Source organism: Lissotriton helveticus, chromosome 11 (genome assembly GCF_964261635.1).
Source record: "Lissotriton helveticus chromosome 11, aLisHel1.1, whole genome shotgun sequence".
NCBI lineage: Eukaryota > Metazoa > Chordata > Amphibia > Caudata > Salamandridae > Lissotriton > Lissotriton helveticus.
Genome location: NC_136072.1, coordinates 32,471,804 through 32,495,675, shown reverse-complemented (window position 1 = coordinate 32,495,675; position 23,872 = coordinate 32,471,804). Strand labels below are relative to the sequence as shown.

Here is a 23,872-nt window from a genome sequence, read left to right as displayed (position 1 = left end):
GAACTGCCGACTGAGACTGTCTGCACGAACGTTCAACACTCCGGCCAGATGATTTGCCATCAGACAAATCTGATGGTCCTGAACCCAGGACCAGAGACGCAGAGCCTCTCTGCAGAGACACTGCGACCCCACTCCTCCCTGCTTGTTGACATACCACATTGCGGTCGTGTTGTCCGTCAGGACTTGAACCAACTGACCGCGAAGGGAAGGGAGGAAGGCCTTGAGCGCCAAACGTATCGCCCGCAATTCCAGAAGGTTGATGTGAAGCAACCTTTCCTCTGGAGACCAAAGACCTTTGACCTCCAGATCCCCCAGATGAGCACCCCACCCCAGGGTGGATGCATCCGATATCACTGTGGCCACCGATGGAGGCAGTTGGAAAGGCTTTCCTTGAGACAGATTGCCTTCCACGCCCCACCAAGATAGATCCGCCGCAGCTTCTCTGGAGATCCTCACTGACTCCCTGAGATCTCCATTGTGTTGATACCACTGCCTGCGGAGGCACCACTGGAGTGCCCTCATGTGCCAGCGTGCATGGTTGACCAACAGAATGCATGAAGCCATCAGACCGAGCAGGCGAAGAACCTTCAAGACTGGAACGACCGCTCCATCGAAAAATAAAGGAATCATCTCCTGTATGTCGCGAATCCTTTGAGGAGGAGGGAATGCACGACATACAGTAGTGTCCAGTACCGCACCTATGAACAGGTTGCGCTGTGAGGGCACCAGGTGAGATTTGGGTACATTTATCGAAAAACCCAACCTGTGCAACAACTGAGTTGTCTCCTGCAGATGATGGAGCACCCTCTCTGGCGACTCCGCTTTGATCAGCCAGTCGTCTAGATACGGAAACACATGAATCCCCGATCTTCTGAGATGAGCTGCCACCACTGCCATCACCTTGGTGAAGACTCGAGGTGCAGTAGTAAGGCCAAACGGAAGGACCACAAACTGGTAGTGCTGTGACCCAACCGTGAAACGGAGATACTTTCTGTGCGACTTCAAGATGGGAATATGAAAATACGCATCCTGCAAGTCGATCGACACCATCCAGTCCTCTTCCAACAGCGCTTGAAGAACCTGTGCAAGAATGAGCATTTTGAACTTTTCCTGCTTCAGGTAAAGGTTCAAAATCCTGAGGTCCAGGATTGGCCGAAGTCTGCCATCTTTCTTGGGGATCAGGAAATACCGGGAGTAGCACCCCGGACCCCTTTCCTGCTCTGGAACCACCTCTATCGCACCCTTTCGGAACAGTGCCAGGACTTCTTCCTGCAGGAGAAGCAGGTGGTCTTCCGAACAATAACCCTGGCAAGGAGGGTAATTGGGAGGGAATTCCTGGAAAGGAAGTGCATACCCATTCTCTACAAGATTGAGAACCCAAAGATCCGATGTTATTAATTCCCAATCTTGTAGAAAATGTGTAAGCCGACCCCCCACTGGGCCCACATGATCCGGAATGGCGGATCTAGGGCTGCTTTGCTGCGTTGGCCGGGGGTTGGGAAGGAGAGGAGGAGGAGGAGGAGGAGGAAGCTTGACGACCTCTAGGACGGGATCTTTGTCTGCCTCTGTACGACTTGTACAGCATATTCTGCTGCTGCTGAGGCTGCTGCTGGGATGATCTGTAAGATCGAAAGGAAGATCGGCCAAATCCTCTGAAGCGTCTTCCGGTAGTACCCCTGGACTGAAGGCCCAAAGATTTTGCAGTGGCCCTACTGTCCTTAAAACGCTCCAAGGCAGTATCAGCTTTCTTTCCAAACAGACCTGATCCATCGAAAGGCAAGTCCATCAACGCAGACTGGACATCAGCAGAAAACTCTGAAGAATTTGAGCCAAGCAGCTCTCCTAGTAGCCACAGAGGAACCCATGACCCTTGCCACCGAGTCTGCAGTGTCCAGACCACTCTGGATGACCTGTCTCGCAGCTGCTTGGGTGTCCGAAACTACTTCTTGAAAATCCTTCCTGTCCTCCTCAGGAATCTTTGGAATGAGCTGCTTGACAGAGTCCATCAAGGCATGGATATATCTCCCCATCAGACACGGAGCATTGGTTGATTTTAATGCCATACTGGCTGATGAGAAAACCTTTTTGGCACTTTGGTCCTGTTTCCTGGATTCCTTGTCTCCAGGAACCTGTGGAAACGCTCCAGCAGATTTCTTAGAGCAGGCAGCCTGCACTACCAAACTCTCAGGAAGAGGATGCGTTGTTAAAAAAGCAGGATCCTCCGGTGCAGTTCTATATCTCCTCGCTACTGTTCTAGAAACCGCAGGAGCCGATAAGGGTTTTTTCCAGACCTCATAGACAGGTTCAGACAATGCCTTGTTGAATGGCAACATAGGTTCGATCACAGATGAGGGTGAATGAAGCACCTCAGTTAAAATATTAGGCTTATAATCAGCCGTAGGTAGAGTAATGTTTAGCAAACTCGCTGCCTTCTTAATGACAGTGTGGTAAGGCACCACATCCTTAGATGGAACATTCGATACAGAAGCTAACTCCCATTCAGGCGATAGCACAAGCCCACTGGCCTCGCACAAGTCTTCAAAGGGATCCTCAGAATCCTGCAATTCTCCTTCTTCAGTATCAGAATACCCATATTTCTCCTCTTCTAGAAGTCTCTGGGCCTTTCTCCGAGACCTTTCTTTCACAGCCGAAGTCAAAGGATTCGAAACCGACTCCGACGGGGTCGGCGCCGGCGTCGAACCAGACGTCGGCCGAGGTCCCTCGACACGAGGTCGGACAGAATCTTGCCTCGGAGTCGCGGGTATCGGCGTCGATGGGATCGGCGTCGATGGAGCCGGCGTCGTGCGCTTCGGCGTCGACGACACCGGTGGTGTCGGAAAATGCCAATGCGGTGGTAGAGCTGGCATAAAAGGCATAAAGGGTGCAGGGGCATAAGCCTGTGGAACCCCTAAGTTAAAGGCCATAGGACCCGTGGGACCAACAGGTGCACCAGACGGGAACATTGCCCTTGAATATACACCAAACATGGCGTTCAGGAACTGGGTAGGATCCTGACCTGGAGTCGGAAACTCAGGATATGGACCTCTTGGTTGTTCCTGGGGAGGCGGAGCCGATACGACGTCGACCTCTTCTTCGGATGCCGGAACCGGAGTCGATGAACCACCAGGTGCCGGAACTTCGGTTCCACCAGCCCCCTGCTCCTCACCTTCATCCTCCTGACCAGAAGGATTGGATGGAATCGGAGAATGGACCTGTTCTTGAGGTTCGGGTGAACCCGGATGCGAAGCCTCTTCATGTTCCGACTCCGAAACCTCCACCTCTTTACTCATGAGTTTGACTTGGGACTTCGGTCTTGAGTCAGAGTCCTTCCCAGAGCGATGACGTGACTCATGGGTCCTCCTCCTGTGTTTCTTCTTCGAAGACTTGGAAGCGTGAGCCGAGGATGACTCCGAGTGCGACCTCGAACGAGACCTCGACCTCGATCTCGACCTCGACCGACGAGATCGAGATTTCGATGACTTCTTAGCTTTCTTGCTCTTGAGTTTCGCCACGAGAAGCTTTGTCTCCCTCTCTCTCAAGGCTTTTGGAGTCATCTTTTTGCAGCAGGAACAGTCCTCGACATCAAACACCAGACACAACATTCGTGAGGGTCGGTGATTGACATGGTCTTGCCACATTCACCGCAGGCTTTAAATCCAGTCTTCTTCGACGACATCCCGAAGAGATTGAAGAAAGACACAAAAATATGGAAATAGTAACAAAGTTACTGTAAGCTACTACACGATCCCTGAAAACCGTTAGCGTCGACGACGCGGAAAAAAGGGAACTGATGTCATCACGCCGGCGTGGGCCTGTTATAGGCGCCGGTGACGTCAGCGGGGTCGCGTGCGATGCCGTGCCTCTGTGACGTCCGGATCCACGTCGGCGCGAAGCTACAAAAGAATTTCCGAATGTTGCTGACGCAGGGGGATATTCACAAGGTGAGGAATCCACACGGCAGATGTATCTATCAGAAATTATTATTCTTTGAGGAAAGGTTCAGGCACAGTCAGAGTAGACAGGCTTACCTTAAGAAAATGTGTAAAGCATTTAGACATAACGGTGAAAACATAAAAAATACAACAAATAAAAACCCCACTCTAATTTATAAAAATAAAGAATACTTTAATTAACAAAATAACATAAAAACAACAAAAATTCGATGAGGGGAACCAGAGATATAAATGTTTAAGGTATTAATTGAGAATAGCACCAAAAATAGCAAAGTGCAATGGCCGCCAACTGGTCACAGTAGACCGAGGCAAAGTCAAAAGTTAAGGCCAACCTGGTCAATTGTTGGTCAGATACAGGGACTGGGTTTGTCCCTCTCAGAGAGTTATCTTTTTTACTTAAAAACAGTTCTGGACGTTGACAGGTCATCAATGGATTTTTCAGCACCGAAAGCAGCAGGCTGAAGCCGAAGGAGGGCTCGACGGCCAAGGGTTGCAGGAGGACAGGGTCCCAATGCTGTCTTGGATGAAGGTGGCAAAGCTCTAACCAGCAGAAGTTCAGGATTTGTGGCCAAAATGGCCTTGACAACGATCAAGCGTCATTCACCGTCGGTTCTGGTGAAGTCGTCGGTGGTCGGTCATTGAGGTTTCTCTAGCATTTTGGATTCCCACAGCAAGGCTGCAGGTTGAAGCCAGCAAAGGGTCAGCGTTGTCAAAGGGCGCTTCGATGTTGGCCCCAAGAAATAGCATAGTTGGAGATGTATGAAGTCCAATCCCATCAGCAATGCACACTCAGAGGATCAGCTGGCGGTCTTACGGCGGTTCTCTTGAAAACAAGTTGCAAAGAGTTTCTAAGTACCCACTTTTAGGGTTAGGCAGGAGGAGTACACCCAGATACCAGTGAAGGGTTCCAGAACATCAATAACAGAACTTGGGAGTCAGGACTTAATCCAGTGAATGCCACCAGCAGGGTCCAGCATTGGTTCTGGTAAAACTGGTCAGTTAGCTTTGCAGAAAAGTGGGCTTCTTTCAAGTTTTGCATTTCTGCAGTTTACCAAGAGGTCAGCCAACTGGCAGCTGGAGTCAACTTGTTTGCCCTGGGTACAAATGGGAGCATGTACAGCCCATAGGATTCTCCTCACAAGTCTCAACAGCAATTGCAGTCATTTGTCTGCCTTTCACATGTTCAACTGTACTCTAAAGAAGGAACACACGGGGGTGCCACATGTATTCCTGGCAATAGCCTGCCTGTGGGCTTGATTCCTGACCCTTCACTGTCCAATTAGGAAAAGGTTCCCAGGGGTAAACCTACCGCCTTTTGAAGCAGTTCCTGTGTATCGTACTGCAAACAATCCCAGAGTGCCCCTAAATCCAACATGGCAGAACATTTCTATTCCGGTGCAGAGCTCATGTGTCCACCCTAGAGGTGTGGTCAAGGAAATTAACAACTCTCCTCTGTGGTAATTTAAAACTGGTTCTGGAGGCAGCTCCACTCCCACTGTGATTGGAGACTGGCTGACTAGGAATACAAAAGGGGGGCCGGACCAGGTGTGAGCAACATCAGCTAGTTAAGAGGTAAGCATCCGTTAAAGATGTGCAAAGGGCTGGGCCCAAATCAAAAGCCATCCTGTCAAGGTAAGGCAAACATCTCCCCCCACACTCAAGGGATTTGTCTCAACTCTGGGAGCTAAATCACACTTCAAAAAGAAGCAATTGAGAGTTCCTGGGTGACAGTTGAAAGTTTTTGTAAACTGGCTATTAGAGACTGTAGGCAAGTTAAAAGGTGAATTTTCAAAAGTACTTTGAGTAAAATATTTGTTACAAATTTGACTTTACTGATAAATTGGCTTTGTAATAAATATTTGGAAAAGTTAAAAAATGAACTTTTTATTTCGTTCCTAGATAGAGATAACCTTATTGAATATGAATATTAACTCCCAATGTTTGCTCATTGAACAGTTAACCTTGCTACAGTGGAAATAGCTTTTAGGGCACAGCCTCTGTGAGGAACGTTTAAGTTAAGGAGCGTCGCTCCCCTGCCAGCCAGAACAATAGTAAAACAAGTTAAAACCCATTTTATTATTGTTTTATGTTTCTTCTAGTGACTGTGTGCTGAGTCTTGGGGGAGGGGCCGGGGGGGGGTGACAGTACTGGAGGAGGAGTGCTAGGCACTGTTACCAGCGAACATGACGCTTTGGCCGGTCATCTCAGGTCGGCCAAAGCATCATGTTCACTGAAGCTCTCTCCAACCCAATCTTGAAGCTGCTCTCATGCATAAGAGCAGCTTAAGGATTGGCCTTAGGGCAGTCTTGGCACCCTGTGCCTGCATGCAGTGGAGAGGAGCAGAAGAGTGAGATGCTAGAGGGCGGCAGGTAAGTTATTTTTGTATTTTTCTCCGTCATCCCCATTCCCCCCAGCCCGTCTCTCTTCCGTGACACACTCCGGTCCCGCATTTACATGCTCTTCACTTAAATGTAATGCACCCTGGCTTATGGGCTTAGAGGTGACTTATTAATATTTAAAAGTAGGGTTTAGGCCTGTAAAAAAGGGTATTTATTTGCAGTTTATGCATACATAGCCAGGCTACTGGTGGCAGGCCTGCAGTCATATTTTACATTGTCACTGTAGTGGTAGCACAATTTCCACTGGAGTCCACAAGTGACAGTTAATATACAGGCCCTGGGTACACTTGGTAACATATACTAGGACTTTAAGGTAGGTTAAATATGTCTATTAGATGCATAATCAATTTCTGCATGTTTTAGGGGTCAGCGCACATGCACTGGGGACTGGTTATCAGAGTCCCAGTGCACATAGTCACAACAACAGCAGCATCAGTCCAAAAAAGGGAAGTGATCATGAAAAAAAGGTATTGCCCTCCATGGCCTCCTTCAGATGAAAGGTGAGGAATAACTCAGAAATTCCCTTATTATTTCTCATCATCTAAGCAGAAGAACCTGGAAAAGCCACCTGCGTCAGCATGGACAGTCTGTACTCTACTGTGAAGTCCATAGCCTATAGGCAGATCTACCATTCTCTCTAGGAAGTAGTCACCAGCTGATGAAGACGACTGGTTGATCCTGACCGTGATCATTTAGCTGTGATAATCCCGCCCCAATCCTATGTTCTGAAGCATCTGGTTAGACCACAAATTTTGTGCTAAATTCTTTGCCTTGAGCATCATTGCTGTACACAGCACCTCCCTCAGGGTATCAAATGCCTTCTGATACTCCTCAGTCCATTAGCATTCTTTGGCTGCTACTTTCTAGTCAGCTCTGTCAGGGGGGTAACAATGGTGCAATACATCTGACAAACCTTGTAGTAACCTGTCAGACCTGGGGACACTCTGATCTGAGTCTGGGTTTTGGGAAGTTCCCAAACCAATATTATATGGATCTTGGGACGAAGAGGCTGCACTTGTCTCCTATCAACTTAGTGGCCCAGCAAGACTAAAGACCCCGCCCAATCTAGCACTTGCTGGCCCTGAAGCACTTCCCTACGTTGGATCAGGGTTTGCAGCTGGTGAAGCTAAAGACCGCAATATCATCATCTACTTATGCTGCACTAAAGGTTTCCAGCCCAAACCCTGTTCACCAGCCTCTGAAAGGTGGAAGGTACATTTCTCAACCAAAAGGGCATTACTCTGAATAGAAGTAGAAGTAGGAGTTGAGAATGCTGAACTCTAATCTGTTAGGGCAATTTGCCAGTACCCCTAAGTCAGCGCAAATATGCTGAGACACTTTGCGGTCCCTAACAGGTTGATGAGCTCATTAGCTGTGAGAATGAGGAGTAAGTCAGTCTTCGTGACAGCATTTTGTTCTCTGCAGTTCACGCAGAACCTAAGGTATGGACAGGGCCGGACTGGGAACCAAAACCAGCCCTTGCAAAGTGCTCGGCCGCACCTCCCCGGTGCCGCCGAGCTCTTTGCCAGGCCCGGTTTTCAGCCGATTTTGTTAGAAGGCCGATTTTGCAGCTATGCTGCAAAAACGTCCCTGTAACAAAATCGGCCCCCAGGGGCCCAAAACCGGCCCCCACCCATGCGGCGCACCAGGGGATTGCCCGGTGCCCGCTATGGCCAGTCCGGCCCTGGGTATGGAATCTCGCCTTTCAGGCTGGCCTTGGGCACCAGCACCACGGGGCTGTTCCAGGGACTACTACAAGGCTCAACCACCCCCCACAGACAATAATATGAACATTTCTTCCTTGATGCTGACCATTTGCCTGAGAACTTGTATATTTTGCTTTCAACAGGTAAGCTGTCAACAGTGTCAATGTCAAAAACACATTACTGAGTCAGCCAAGATGCCAGGAAGAACAGTCCAGCAAACTTCCCTAACATTTGGTGACAGTCTCTCTTCTCTTCAAAGAAGATCTGCATTGGCCCTGAAGGCGTTCTCAAAATCCACCTTCTTTAATTGTTGGCCAGCTTAAATTTCCAGCAGTCCATTTGTGACATTTAAATTATAGGCCTTGGATATACTTTGTACCATATACTGGAGACCTATATGTAAGCTATATATAATAAATCAGAGTAAAGCCAATTTTGACAAGTTTTAGGGGTCAGACCACATGAACCGGGGCCTGGTTAGCAGAGTTACAGCACAGAGTAAAACAAAAAGGGTGATGACACAAAGAGGCATTTTAGTACATAGATGCATGTGGGGGGGTGCGTGTGTGTATTTTTGCACAGGTATATATACGTTATTTATACACATATATGTGTAAGAATGTGAACCTTAAAACCCCTTATCCCCCTTGCCCACTACCTTCCCTGGAACTCTGAAAACATTGTACTTCCCTTTAACCCAGCTCCAGCTCTGAACCCTAAAGAACCCTCACCATCCTCTACCATTGCCTGCCCCAGAGCCCTACAATACCAACTTTTTTGGTAGACCTACTTTTATTGCCATTTTTAATAAAACATGCACAACAATGCAATAACTGTTACCACTTACCCCTACTTCTCCCTCCGTTAAGTCCAGTACCCATAACAGCACATACAGACACATCTTATTTCGCAAAGTACACTTCAGATTTACACATATTAATTTGCAAAGTACATTTCTACTTGTTTTGTTCCCCAGAGTCATCACTCACATCCAAACTTTTAAAGGAATCTAATAAATGATCCCATACGTGTACCATTTTAACTGATTCTCTACCTTTCTTTACTGCACTATATAACACTGAGCTCTCATAATCCGACCACCGAATCAGCTCCTCTATCCATTTGCCCCCCCTGTGAGGCCTGGGCACCTTCCAATACATAGCTACCTCCCACCTAGCAATTACCAGAGCTAAGTCAATGAAACCTGTTGTATTTTTATGCCAAGCAGGTCTTGGAAATCCCACAAGCAGACAGACCATAACAGTGCATTCAACAGATAAGTGTTCCTCCAATTATGAACATGACCACACCATATGCAACATTTCCACCCCTTGTTCCCCACACCTAGGGCATGCCACAGCTCAGCTATCTGATCAATCTGAGCTATTTTCCCCGGAGTTAGATATGCCCTGTGTATATAAACAAAGTTAGGGGCATATTATCAAGGAAAGTGTTAAAATTATTGCCGGTTTAGCGGCAGAAAACTGCCGCTAAAGCGGCGATAATGGGCTTGATAAAGGGCCCTTGAGAATTCCAATAGAAGCCCATGTTCACACCAGAACCTGGACTTCTATTGGAATTCTCAAGGGCGTATTATCAAGCCCATTATCACCGCATTAGAGTCAGTTTTCTGCTGCTAAACCGGCGATAATTTTTAATGCCGTTCCTGATAATATGCTCCTTAATCAATTTAAATCTCGCATTTCTAGACACTTCTTGAATTTGCAAGAATCCTAGTCCATTCTGGCTCTGGAATTGGATGTGCCAAATCCTCCTCCCATTTTTCTTTAAGATCTACAAGAGACGTTTTCATCATGTCACTTCTTAACACCCAATAAAGACACAACACCGCCTTCATGCGACCCATTTTAGTACACAATATTTGACAACCACTGTGTAATGAGGTTCCTCTAAACGCAAACCCCTGTGGCAGTGCACCCTAGCAATCTCATAAGTTGCAGAAAATTCATCAATTGGTAGCAGAACCCCATCATTATACAGATCGCCTACCCTATGCACCTCATGATTATCCCAGCGCCCTTAAAGCACAGTAACTGAAGCTGCGCCAGTTAGAACGGACCTGGAGACGTAACTACTCCGACATCGATAGAACGCTCTTTGTCGCGGCCCGCAAAGACTACAAAAGCGCGATTTCCCTGGCCAAATCCACTCACATCTCTGACAGAATTCTCTCTGCTCATAACAAATCAAAAGAAATCTTCAAAATTATTAATGATTTCACTACGGACGACAGAACTCTCCCCCCTCAGGTTCCCACACAAGAGACATGTAACGCTTTGAATTCCTTCTTCATTGAAAAAATAGCTGATATTAAGAACTCCATCCCCCCCTCAACTTTGTAAGGCCACTGGACTTCTCTCCCCTCAACCATCTGTCCCTGACTCACTTTCCTGCCCTCAACCCTAATACTCTGGCAGAGCTCTCGGCCCGCATCAAGTCAGGCTCCCCCAATGACTGTTGCCCTCCCTCTGTCTTTAGGGACATCTGTCTCACTCTACCGGATTACCCTTGCTGAACGCCTCCCTCAGTTCTGGCACAGTCCCCAGCTCTTTTAAGAAGTCCATCTTAGTACCCTTGCTGAAGAAACCAGGAGCAGACTCTGCAAATCTCTCCAACTATCGTCCTATCTCCCTCTTGCCATATCTGTCCAAGCTCCTTGAGGCCCATATCACCCGCTGCCTCTCAAATTTAATCGAGAACTCCTGCTTTCTTGAACCTAATCAAGCAGGCCCACTCCACTGAGGCCGTTATCCTGGCAGTACTAGACGCCCTGAGGGGGAACGCGGACAAAGGGATACCTCAGGCACTTGTACTGCTGGACTTGTCGGCTGCCTTCGACACGGTGGATCATAACATCCTTCTCCACCGTGTCGGACAGGCCGGCATCCAGGGTCCAGCCTTCGAGTGGATTGAGTCCTTCCTCTCGGGCAGAGCGCAAGCAGTTCATCTGGGCCCTTTCATGGTGACCGAGGTACCCACAACTTGCGGAGTCCCTCAGGGCTCCTCTCTCTCACCCTTACTATTCCATCTGTACATCCGCCCATTGATCCACTCGTTTAAGAGATGGGATATTATGGTCTTTAACTATGCTGACGATTTACAGATTATCTTTCCCCTTAACTCCCCCGATGCTGTCAACCGCTTTCAAGCAACAATGCTCCACATACAGCAGTGGATAAACCATAACCAACTAAAGCTAAACCCAGGAAAAACTGAGCTTATCCTACCTGGAAACAGCCCTGCACACTGGGGCACTCAGTTCTGGCCTAGGGAGCTGGGCCCTCCCCCCGCCCCAGTAAACACGATGAAGAGCCTTGGCGTGGTCATTAATGCAGAGCTTTCTTTCAAGGCTCATGTGGGGGCCGTGATTTCATCCTGCATGTTCCAGCTGCGCAAAATCCGCAAAATTGCCCATCTACTTTCGCACGCAGCGCTGGTACAGGTCGTGATCTCCCTGGTACTATCCCGCCTAGACTTTTCGAACTCCCTTCACTATGGACTACCACAGTTACTGCTTCGCCGTCTTCAAATCGTACAAAATCAGGCTGCCAGACTTATCTATAAAACCCCGAAATGGCAATCTGCCAAACCCCTGCTGCGCAAACTGCACTGGTTGCCAATCGAATCAAGGGCAGCCTTTAAGATCGGCTGTCTGACCTTCAAAGCTCTCCACTGCACCAGTCCCTACTTCCTCAAAACTCTGATCGCGCAGTACCGTCCGGCGCGTAATCTCCGGTCGGCGCACCTTCACCTGCTGGTCGCTCCCACCATTAAACTCAAAAAGCTAGGCGGTCGCAGGTTTGCCCATCTGGCACCTAAACTGTGGAACTCCCTCCCCCTGTCAGTCAAGTCTAGCTGCTCCCTACTGAACTTCAGGAAGCTCCTAAAAACCCGTCTTTTTGCCCAAACTGGTTAGTCCGCCTCTCTGCAATCTCCGTACCTCTCAAGCGTCAGAAAACTTATGGTGTCAGTGCGCTATACAAATCCTGCTTAACATAACATAACATAACAGTCTGCCAAGCCCCTCAATCTTCCCCCATATTGATCTGCTTCAAACATCTCAATGGAACGTCCGGAGAATAGGGCTTCTGTGTATGAGTTGGTTGGAGAGCACAATACCAACAGTGTCACACAACCTTCAACCCCACACTGATCCTCTGACAGTGGCCAAGAGTATTTAATACAACACATCTAAAATTGGTAACACCTCCACATGTTCTTCGTCTGGGAATCTATTTGAATGAATCCAATATATAAACCATTTTAAATGACCCCCTGGGTAATAGGTTTCCATTCGGGTGCAGGTAATCCTCTCTGTAAAGTGGGCCTCTGTAACTTAGCCAAAGCCACAGTTCGCCTGTTTGTTCCACATATTAGGGATGCCAACAGAGAATTAATTTCTCTAAAAACTACACAAGGTATCCCCATGGGCAGTGTTGTGCAAAAGTAAAGCAATCAGGGCAACACCACCATTTTTGTTACCGCTATTTGTCCAGAGACTGAAAGTGGCATTGTTCTCCAGCAATCCACACATGCCTGTAGATCTATAGTTGCCACACCAATATTGCCTTCCAGTAAATCAACGGCAGCATGTTATAATCGAATGCCTAGATATTTTAGACAAGTTCCCTCCCAATTAAGTCCCCTCAGGTTAACAGGTTGTGGCACATTACTGTGTGATGAGAACAAATATGGGGGTATATTACCAACCAATAGAGATAATTTTTGTCTCTAACTTGTTTAGAGACAAAAATTATCGCCGCACATCGGCGATTTTTATCGCAAATAAACCTTGCTATTAGCAAGGTTTATCGCAAATGCGATAAAAAACGCCCGCAATGCATGAATATCGCTGAAAAGTCAGCGATATTCATGCATTACCGAGCTAATGCTCTTAGCCATGTTATCCACCTCCCATTGGATAACATGGCTAAGAACTGCTCAGGGCAGGTGTTAGCTTTTGGAGATATTCGCGCTTAGCGCGAATATCTCCAAAAGTTGGTAATAGGAGATAGCGATGTTAGCGACTGTTTCCAGTCGCTAACACCTTGGCACGCCCACTTTGCATGTCATTAGTGATAAATATCACTGACATGCAAAGCGGGGTCCAAGATGGTCACTATCTCCTATTAGCTGTCGCTAACTGGTGTTAGCGACAGCTTGGTAATAGGGAGATAATTTTATCTCCGCTTTCTTGGCTTTTAAAGCCAAAAAAGATAAAGCCCTTGATAATATGCCCCATGATTTATTTCAGTTAATGCATAACCCAGAAACTTGCTCAAACTGATCTAGAAGGTTTATAGCCTGATGCAAGTCTACATTTACATCTTTGAGAAATAAAATGTCATCTGCATATAAAGCTGAATAATGTTGAACATCTCGTACCTCAAGACCCCTGTAAACCCCTCCAGTTCTCACCCAACTTGCAAGTGGCTCCATAGCAATTGCAAACAATACCTTTGAAAGTGGGCACCCTTGGGGATCCCCTCTACCTATCATATATTGTTCTGAAATGAGCCTACCCACTTTTACATGAGCAGCAGGTGTCACATACAAAAGTCTAACCCATGTTATAAATTGGTTACCCAATCCCATCTTTTCATGCAATTTATAAAGGAAATTCCAGCGAAGGCTTTCAAAGGCCTTTTCAATATCTATTGCCGTAATCCCCCTGTTTCCTTCTCACCAAACTCTGATTCAATAATGGCCAGTATCCTCCTAATATTATGTGCCGTATTTTGGCCCGGAATGAACTCAGACTGGTCTGTATGTATTAGTATTGGCATTAATGGTGATAAGCACATTGCTGTTGCTCTACTCAGCATTTTATATTGTAAATTTAACATAGAAAGTAGGCAATAAGCCTGTGTATCCCCAGGGATGCATCCTGGTTTTAACAACGGGATTACTGTAGCTTCCTCAGTGGTGTGGAGTACCCTCCCCTCCTCCCAGGCCGCAAAATAAAGGTTAACCAGCTTTGGACCCAAGACCTCTTTATAAGTACAATAAAATTCCACAGGGAGCCCATCCAACCAAGGAACTTTCCCCCTTGCTATTTGTTTTATGGCAGCCTTCAGTTCTTGAATATTTACATCCCCACCCAGGACTCCTGCCTCCTCCACTGTAATCCTGGGCAAATCTACTGGCTCTAAAATCTCATTATTAAACTGTGGAGAAAGCATCAATGGCATAGCATAAACATCTATATAATATTGTATAAATCTTCAATTGATGGCCTCTTGTGTATAGCGGTGCATGCCATCCTAAGAATGTAGCTCCATTATCTGCGTGCCCCTATTCTTAAGGTTTATGAGCCAGGCCAACAAAATACCTGCCTTGTCATGCTCCGCATGCACCCTTCTCATATACTCTCTATAGTCAAAGCTATGCAACTTTTTTGTATCCATCACTATTTGCTCCCTAGCGTCCAAAAGCTGCTGCTTCAAATCTGGCTTTCCTGGCCTTGCCCACTCTTATTCTCGTAGCACTTTCTCATGCTTCTCAATCTCTTTTGTAAGGGCACGCCAAACCCCTACTATTTACACTATGCAGTGCCCTTGAATTACAACTTTAAACGTATCCCACTCCATCAGAGGAGACGCAGTTGATCCCTTATTTTCCTGGAAATATTTATCCACTGCCACTCCTATAACATTGCGAAACACCAGTCCAGTATTCGCGCCTATTCTTTATTCCACCCCACTGAAAGCAGCACAGGATTATGGTCAGAAATCAGAGGCCATTCTGCATAGGAAATCCACATTTTGGACCTTACGATGAACTGCATGGTGACACAAAAAATGCATCCAATCACACATGAAGGTCATGCAACCCTAAAAAGTATGAGTAATCCCTAATATGTGGTTGTGAATGCCTTCATCAGTCCACTAACCTCCATTTTTGTCGCCAGTTTCTAAATTGCCTATCCACATGATTCAATGATGACTCCACCAGGGCTGGAAGTGATCTATTGAGCTCTGGTTGAGCGATACAGTTGAAGTGACCTCCCAACAGGATACTATGCGTCATGTATGGCGCTAATTTCCTTGTTAACTCCTGTAGAAATCCATCCTGACCCACATTCAGAGTATAGACCCCTACAATGGTCAATTCTCGCTCATACAAGAGCCCCTACACCACCACATACCTTTCATCTGGATCAATTATTTCAAAATATCCCTATTACAGTTACCGCTACCCACACCTAAATCCTCAAAACCCTGTTAAACTCCTTCCTACCCTGTAGCTTTACCCACCCCTTACCCCTAAAAACTCCTTCAAAAGTCTTACTGCCCTGTATATTTACCCACCCCTGAAACCTAAAAAACCCTTTCAAACCCTTACCACGCTAAACCTTGACAAATTCCATAGTCCTGAAATCCTTTTTTTTAAATGACAATAAATATGTAATTTAAAACAAAATACTTACCTGTGTGGTAAAGTACTGCATGGTAAAGTACCAAAAAAAGCCTGCATCATACATACCTGCACGGAAAAGGCATACATGGTAAATGCCATGTTGCATGCTAAAGACATTTAAGGCCAGATGTACAACGTGGAAATAGTGCCTCGCAAATTCCGAGTTTTTTGTGAATCGCAATTTGCGAGGATCTATTTCCAATTTCACATTGTTAGCGATTCCCAATGGGGTCGCAAATTGAGAGGCTCATGAATAATAATGAGCCTCTCGCAATTCTCGACCTGATAGGGAATGGCCGGCCTTCCCTGGTATGGTGGCCTGGGCAGTTTATTAATTTGAATGCAGCCCGTTTTCCTTAAAGGAAAACGAGATGCATTTAAAAAAAAAAAAATACGTTTTCGTTTCATTTTTTAAGGGCAGACAGTAGTCCCTTCCTAATAGCGAGTCGCAAAACCCTATTTTGCGAGTCGCAAAAAATTGTGAGTTGCAAAATAGGGTCTGTACATTCCCCATGCTGTTTTTGCATGCGCAAACTCGTTTGCAAACCGGTTTGTGCATGCAAAAATGGTCATATATCTAACCCTTACTGCTTAAAAATAGGTCCAGAAGTCAAAGTTCTAGTAAATGGGGGTATACAGTTGTCACTGGCTGATGACAAGGGCATGCTGGACAGCCTTACTGGAGCACATTTTTTACTTATCCATCTGCTCTCCAAAGTTAATGTGTTTTTTTTTAATATAGTGTGAACTCGACCCGAACATATCGGGTACCAGAGCGCTTTACATGTGCACCAGTTTCGTTACAGATGGACACATTCATTGTTGTTAGGCACGGGGGGATTAAGTGATTTTCCCAGAATCACAGGATGCTGAGAGTCTTTGCCGAGACTCGGAGCCCAGTTCTCCAGGTTTGAGGTCGACCGCTCTAGCCTTAAGGCCACATCCGCAGGAGGAACTGCTGGGATGGATAGGGCTAGCACTCACTGTGGTACCCTAAGGTGCAAGCCCTTAGGAGGTGGTCCTATTTTGTGTTTGGATGTGACTCATTTTTTCAGGAATTATTCAGTGAACTGGGGCACCCACTTGTCTCTCTGAGTTCTAGGTGCAACTAGTAGGATTTAGGGTCAGTATCCAGTTAGAGCTTTAAAATACAATCGCTTTGAAGTGTAATGGCCAGAACCAAGGTTTCAAACGTTTAAAATCAAAGCCATTGGCCAGAGCCAATGTGGCACTATCACAGGATTTAGGGTAAAGGGGGGATCACTCTGCCCCTTTCACTATAGAAAAGGGATGAAACAGAGTCCCACAAGAAAGACAAGTGTATGGAGAAGACAAGAGTGATGCAGACTCACAATATTTCCAAACCCTGGAATGCCCGCCGCAGATCCTCAACCTTCTTGCAAATCTTGTAAAGAAGACATTTTCAATTTGGTACAGGCTAGCCTGGCTACAAGGACACTGCAAGGTCATTGTGGCTCCTGCAAGGCTAACATTCTTCGAGCACCATTCATGGAGGCTTCAGTCTGGTGGGCTAGGTCAATTTAACTCATGAGGCAGTGTAGCTTCCTCTTCCTCTATGCAATGGAGTAGCACATGCCCTGAATCAAGCAAGTAAAATGTTCTCCCTGCAATGGGTTGAACATGTAAAAGACAGTCCTAATAGGGGTGCAGAGGGATCATAAAAACTCTGAGTACTGATGTCAGTACACCTGCAGCACTATTAATAGCAACACCACTGTGTAGCTATTAATAGGAGCTACCTTACATTTAAAGAAAGTGTCAGCTGAGCTCTAGCCTATTTACAGCCTACTTTAAAAGTAGTACCCAAAGTTCTGGAGAGACTCGATCATTCATAGCTACATTAACAACATGAGTGATACATATCTGTGCCAACCTGCTTCCAGCGTGAACTGGTTTTGTAGACTGGAACCAGTCAATCTCTGCCCAATCAGGGACTATTTGTGGGTCCTGCCTGGTTGGACAGTGAAGTAGACTGCATGGGCGGGGGGAGGCAGGCAGAGGATCTCTGTATGTGTACAAATGTGACAATCCCTTGGTCACAGTCCTTTGTCCAAATAAGCACAAATAGACCAGAGAAGGCAACTGGGAGAGAGCTGCAAAAATTCTAACTAAATTCTTGTGCAATGACATAGGGAAGCCAATGCATCTCTGAGAACAAGAATTGCACAGACTTTATTACAGGGGCTCAACATGACCTACCTGAGTCACAGTTCAATCCTGTCCAACCTGGTGAGCATTGGCAGCTGTAGCTTCCTGGAATGTTCTTGCACTTGCCATTAGCGCATGGACTTGACAGGCATTCGTCAATATCTGTAGAATACATTCAAAGGGTGGAATTAAGACAAGATACCATATAATGATGAAGACCATCAGAACTGACCTCATGAATGTCATACCCAAGCTCCTGTTGTGTCGGGTTCATCAGACCACCAGCTATATATGAACCCACTGATGTCCTACCCCTAATGTTATGTGTATCCTTCACAGTCTATGGATAAATGCATCAAAGTGCCTGGCTTCATGTTGCTGCGATTGAATGATAGTTGTAATAGTGTTCTAAGAACTAAAGAACATCTCCTATGACATGTTGCTCTCACTTATAAACTATATTAGTACTTTTGGGCCCATGGGGTATTCTTCCCAGCTTGTAGCAGTGGTGCTAGGACCATCATCATAATCTTGCGTACTGGATACTCATTGATTATTATGCGCTATTAAGTCCATTATGTAGCAAGAACAATCTGCTGATGTTTTTGCTTCTTACCACAGTTTATAAACATTATTTCGATTAAAAAGATAATCACAAAAGTTATCACAGTCCACAGATAAAAACCGGGTCAACCGTTACAAACTCATGGATTAACAGACTTGGTTGTGCACGGGACATAACACTATCAGATTAAAATATTTAATAATACAGTAAAAACTAAATCTAAAAACCTGCCTGATACGGCCAGTACTTTACATCATGAATTGACCAACTCTTATTTCATTTCATTAGAACGATATTCCAATTTCATTAACAGTTCATCAAGAGGAACATATGACTCAACATACAATATTAAAAGTAATAGAACAAACATGTAGAGGGAGTACAATTACCTAAACCTTCCCCCTGACCACCGAATCACCCACACCTGGCCCAGGAACTTGGCCGTTGCTATCATAATTGGGTCCTCAAGTGCACTTTTCAGTATTCTATACACTTCCCTATAGTCTCTAATTCCCAAAGCTAGACAGATTGGTTTCAGCCAGCGTCGCCTCGGTGCACTATATGCCGGGCGCGCGAAGAAAATGTGTAGTATTGATTCAACCTTGTTTGGACAGTATGGGCACCTGCTGGTTAGTTCCTCAAGATTTGGCCTCCACCTTGAAATAAAGGCCTTAGTTGGTAAGGAGCCTACTCTTACCACCCCTAGCTGTGATTGATTGAAGAGCCCGTTCCCCTCCATCATGCCTGTCCTGGGCAGCAAATCACAAGCACAAGAGGGAGGCTGAAACAGAGTCACATCACTGGCTACTCACCCATGTTCTCTCCATATATAATCCATGTTCCTAGGAATTCTAGCCCAGGTGTCTAGTCAGAAAGAGGCAAGCCAAAGGGCATCATCTGTTGCATCCTCCCTGTTTAGGACTGTTAGGTCTTAGGGGCAAAAGCCTTCCTCCATAACTACCAGCCTCAATCCCAGTAAGGTCCACCTTCCCCACATATACATACTAAGGAGCAGATATTGCTCCCAAATCCACAGGTATGCTCCACAGGAAAGTTAATCATCCACAGAACTTTCCCCTGCCTAGCCAACTTCCAACTTAGACAGGCTGTTTGTTCCTATCATTGTCTTCAGCCAGTTTCCACTGGGTGAGGGATAACCCACAGTCTTCCCCAGCTTCTTGGGGATGGTTGCCCTTAGATTTAACACAGATCGTACTCAATGGATGGGATTTTGGTTGGCCATATCTCGCAAATATCTAGTGCTCCCATTCAGATACTGGGGGATCTAATTACATCAGAAGCTTCCTCACTTGGTCAAGAGTACTTTAACATGTGGAGATAATGAAGATATCCCTAGCAGAAACTCCACACAATAAGAAACCCAGGCGTGAATGTGGAACACACCGCTTCCACCTTCCACCTAACAAACTTTCTTCTGGGTAGCGGTCAAGCATGTGGGTATTAAGAGAGAAGGTTTCCATCCAGGATAACCAACGGGTACGCACTAACACCTTACTAGAAGCACACTGCATGCATGTATGTGTGCATGTATGGGGTATTTCTATAGTACAAACGTAGCCAAAAGGCAGTGGAGTGCTGAACATGATCAAAGACAAGCATAAAGTCAGCGAGAAAGAGGAGAGGAAGCTGGGTTGTGGGTGATTAATGCGGTTTATAGCGTTCTTTAGAGGTGAGTCTTCACAAGTGTCTTAAATTGGAACAGCATTAGGGGGTCCAGATGGATACAGAGGTGCTGTTCCAGATCCTGGGTGCACAGATGGAAAATGCTTCCTACCTTGTGTTTTTCTTTTCTATACTTCTTAGTCTGCAGTTTGATGTTGACACTGTGAGTCTATCTGAGTGAATGGCTTTTCAGAGGAATGATGACATCTGCCCTCTGGCAAGGGGCAAACAGGGCCTTCAACACAAGATAGCACCTGATGTTAAATTGCAGGCACCTCCTTGTGGGGGAGGGACAGGTACCATTCACTAGGCCACTATATTGGAAAGAGTGGGCTAATACAAGATATTACTTAAGACATTTGGCAAAAGGAAGAAGATGGTGCTGTTACCTTGAGGTGTTGTGCAACATATCCTGCAGTTAAGTAAAAAGTGAGCTGGAGCAGTGTTTAAGTTACTGTGTGATTGTGGCAGGCAACATGAGCATACGCACTTTAGTAGGGAACTACAGGAAAGCGGTTGGCAATGCATGGGCCCTCATTTCAAGTCTACTGATGGTGTCTAAGACACATGAAAGCATTCAAACATTAATTCATAGAGACACAGTCATTATTCAAATCTTTTCTAGGGGGAACCGTCCCCTTTGCTGGGGTCTACTACTTGGGGCCCAAAATTGTGCAGTATGCAAAACCAAAGTAAATAGCCTTACTTATGTGATTAATGTTTACGAAAATGGCATTATTTTTGCCAGGCATCACAACATTACAACAGTAGCACAGGCTAAACAATAGATACCCTCAGAGCATGTGGATCCTGTCCATCCGGCATTGCAGTTGCATGTGAATGATCCAGGTGTGTTCTTGCAGGTACTGTGTCGACTGCATTGGTTATCTGTCTTGCACTCGTCCACATCTGCAGACACAAGTACATCAAATGGACATTATGAGTAAAAATAACCCTGGCAACTATTGAGGCCATTGCTGGCACTACTGTACAAATGCAAACACGCAAACCTTTATTGGAACACTTTCGTCTACATAAGCATTTTGTGCAGGCATACAAAAATATAGTTAATCAAACATGGAGTAGGCTGTTCGACATGGGTCACAGTAGTTTTGAAGGAGTCTTCTGCAAGATCACGGGGCTCATTTAGAACCCAGAAAGCGAGCCACAGAGCTACTAAGGCACGGAAGGTCCCTGGTGCCTGTGGCCTGCAGCAACCCATATACCATACTTACCCTTCCCCACCTACACCGGAGAATATTCTACGACAACGCTTTTGCTGCCAAGGCTCCATCATATTTCCCATTTTTCTCTTTCCTTTGTATTTACCTTTGTCTTTGCCCTCTGGTGGCTCATACCCGAAAGTCATTGGTTGATGGTTTTGACATTCTATGACTAGTAGGGTAGGGTTGTCCGCCCGGCATCCTACCGGTGAAAGGGACCGCTAGCCAAAAGGGCGGAGGTCCCGTAGCTAGCATTAGGATGCACCCGCCACAGTGGCGGGTTCATCCTGCATTCCTACCATTGTGGCGGGCGGTGCACTCAGCACCGCCCGCCACAATGGCAGGAAGGCATGCTGTGCACTTCCATGATCAATCAATCAATCAGATCATTTGTATAGCGCACTACTCACCCGGAGGGTCTCAAGGCGCTGGGGGGGGGGGGGGATCCGCTACTGCTCGAACAGCCAGGTCTTGAGCTGCTTCCTGAAGGCGAGGTGGTCCTGGGTCAGGCGGAGGTGGATCGGAAGGGAGTTCCAAGTCTTGGCGGCCAGGTAGGAGAAGGACCTTCCTCCAGTGGTGGCTCTTCGGATGCGGGGGACGGCGGCGAGGGCGTGGCTGGTCGATCGAAGCTGGCGTTTGGGAGCGTAGAAATTGAGGCGGCTGTTGAGGTATCCTGGTCCTTGGTTGTGTAGGGCTTTGTGTGCGTGGGTGAGGAGCCGGAAGGTGATTCTCTTGTTGACCGGGAGCCAGTGCAGGTCTCTCAGGTGTCCGGAGATGTGGCTGCGGCGGGTGATGTCCAGGATGAGTCGTGCTGAGGTGTTCTGGATCCGCTGGAGTCTTTTCTGGAGTTTGGCGGTGGTTCCGGCGTAGAGGGAGTTGCCGTAGTCCAGACGGCTGGTGACGAGGGCCTGGGTGACCGTCTTCCTGGTCTCGGTGGGGATCCATCGGAAGATCTTGCGTAGCATGCGCAGGATGTTGAAGCACGACGAGGAGACGGCGTTGACTTGTCTGGTCATGGAGAGGGAGGAGTCCAGGATGAAGCCCAGGTTGCGTGCGTGGTCAGTTGGTTTGGGTGTGCTGCCCAGGGCAGGGGGCCACCAGGAGTCGTCCCAGGCGGAGGGTGAGGATCCCAGGATGAGGACTTCCGTCTTGTCTGAGTTCAGTTTCAGGCGGCTGTTCGACATCCATTTGGCTACGTCTGTCATCCCTTCGTGCAGGTTGGCTCTGGCGGTGGCGGGGTCGTTAGTGAGGGAGAGGATCAGCTGGGTGTCGTCGGCGTAGGAGATGATGTTCAGGTTGTGCTGGCGTGCGATGGCTGCGAGGGGGCTCATGTAGACGTTGAAGAGTGTTGGACTGAGCAAGGAGCCTTGAGGGACGCCGCAGATGACTTCGGTGGCTTCCGATCTGAACGGAGGTAGGCGGACTCTCTGTGTCCTTCCGGCGAGGAAGGAGGTGATCCACTCCAGTGCCTTCTCCTGGATTCCGACGTTGCTGAGGCGCTGTACTAGGGTACGGTGGCAGACAGTGTCGAAGGCCGCGGAGAGGTCCAGGAGGATGAGGGCCGCTGTTTCTCCGTTGTCAAGCAGGGCTCGGATGTCATCTGTAGCTGCGATCAAGGCGGTCTCGGTGCTGTGGTTGGCCCGGAAGCCAGACTGCGAGAGGTCGAGGGAGCCGTTCGTCTCGAGGAAGGCGGCCAGTTGCTTGTTGACGGTCTTCTCGATGACTTTAGCCGGGAACGGGAGCAACGAGATGGGGCGGTAGTTCTTGAGGTCGGTGGGGTCGGCTGATGGTTTCTTGAGTAGAGCGCTGAGTTCGGCATGCTTCCAGCTCTCCGGGAAGGTAGCGGTGTCGAAAGAGGTGTTGATGATGTCCCGCAGGTGGGGTGCGATGACAGCGTCGGCCTTGTTGAAGACGTGGTGAGGGCAGGGGTCTGTTGGGGATCCGGAGTGGATGGAGTTCATCGTGCGGATGGTGTCTTCGGTGCTGATCGGGGTCCAGGCGCGGAGGGTGGTGGTGGGGGGCGGTGGTTCGGTCGTGGCGTGCGTCGGTTGAGTGCTGAAGCTGTTGTGTATGTCCGCGATCTTGTTGTGGAAGTAGGAGGCGAGGGAGTTGCAGAGGTCTTGCGAAGGGGTGATGTCGTTGTTTCCGGCGTTGGGGTTGGAGAGCTCTTTCACGATGTTGAAGAGTTCCTTGCTGTTGTGTGCGTTGTTGTCCAGTCGTTCCTTGAATGCAGTTTTCTTGGTGGCCTGGATCAGCTGGTGGTGTTTTCGGGTGGCGAGCTTGAGGGCAGTCTTGTTGTCCGGTGTTGGGTCTCTGCGCCAGGTCTTCTCGAGTGCTCTGCAGTTCTTCTTGGAGCTCTTGAGTTCGTCGTTAAACCATGGGGCTTTCTTGCTTCCGGGTCTATTCGGCGGGGTCTTCAGCGGGGCGAGGTCGTCTGCGCAGTCGCTGATCCATTTCGTGAGGTTGGTTGCTGCTTGGCTGGGGTTCGTAGTGCTGGTGGGAGGGTTCTTGTTCAGGGAAGTAGCGAGCTGGTCTGCAGTGATCTTGTTCCAGCTTCTGCGGGGAGCCTGTTGCTGGTGATGGTGGAGCGTGGGTTTTCTGTAGCTGAAGTGGACGCAGCTGTGGTCCGTCCAGTTGAGTTCCGTGGTGTGGCTGAAGGCGATGTCCTTGCTGGAAGAGAAGATCGGGTCGAGTGTGTGTCCGGCGTAGTGGGTGGGGGTGGTCACCAGTTGCT

General features: G+C 47.5%; 1 protein-coding gene across 1 annotated transcript in view; it reads right to left on the bottom strand.

The window, feature by feature from the left end:
- The window catches only part of LOC144792796 (uncharacterized), an 844,113-nt gene that overhangs the window by 748,997 nt on the left and 71,244 nt on the right, over positions 1–23,872 (bottom strand). Inside the window, exons 8-9 of the mRNA XM_078667999.1 lie at positions 20,708–20,824; positions 17,719–17,829 (exon numbers count right to left, since the gene is read on the bottom strand). Of these exons, the coding sequence (XP_078524125.1) occupies positions 17,719–17,829; positions 20,708–20,824 (228 nt within the window). The remainder of the gene's footprint in view (positions 1–17,718; positions 17,830–20,707; positions 20,825–23,872) is intronic.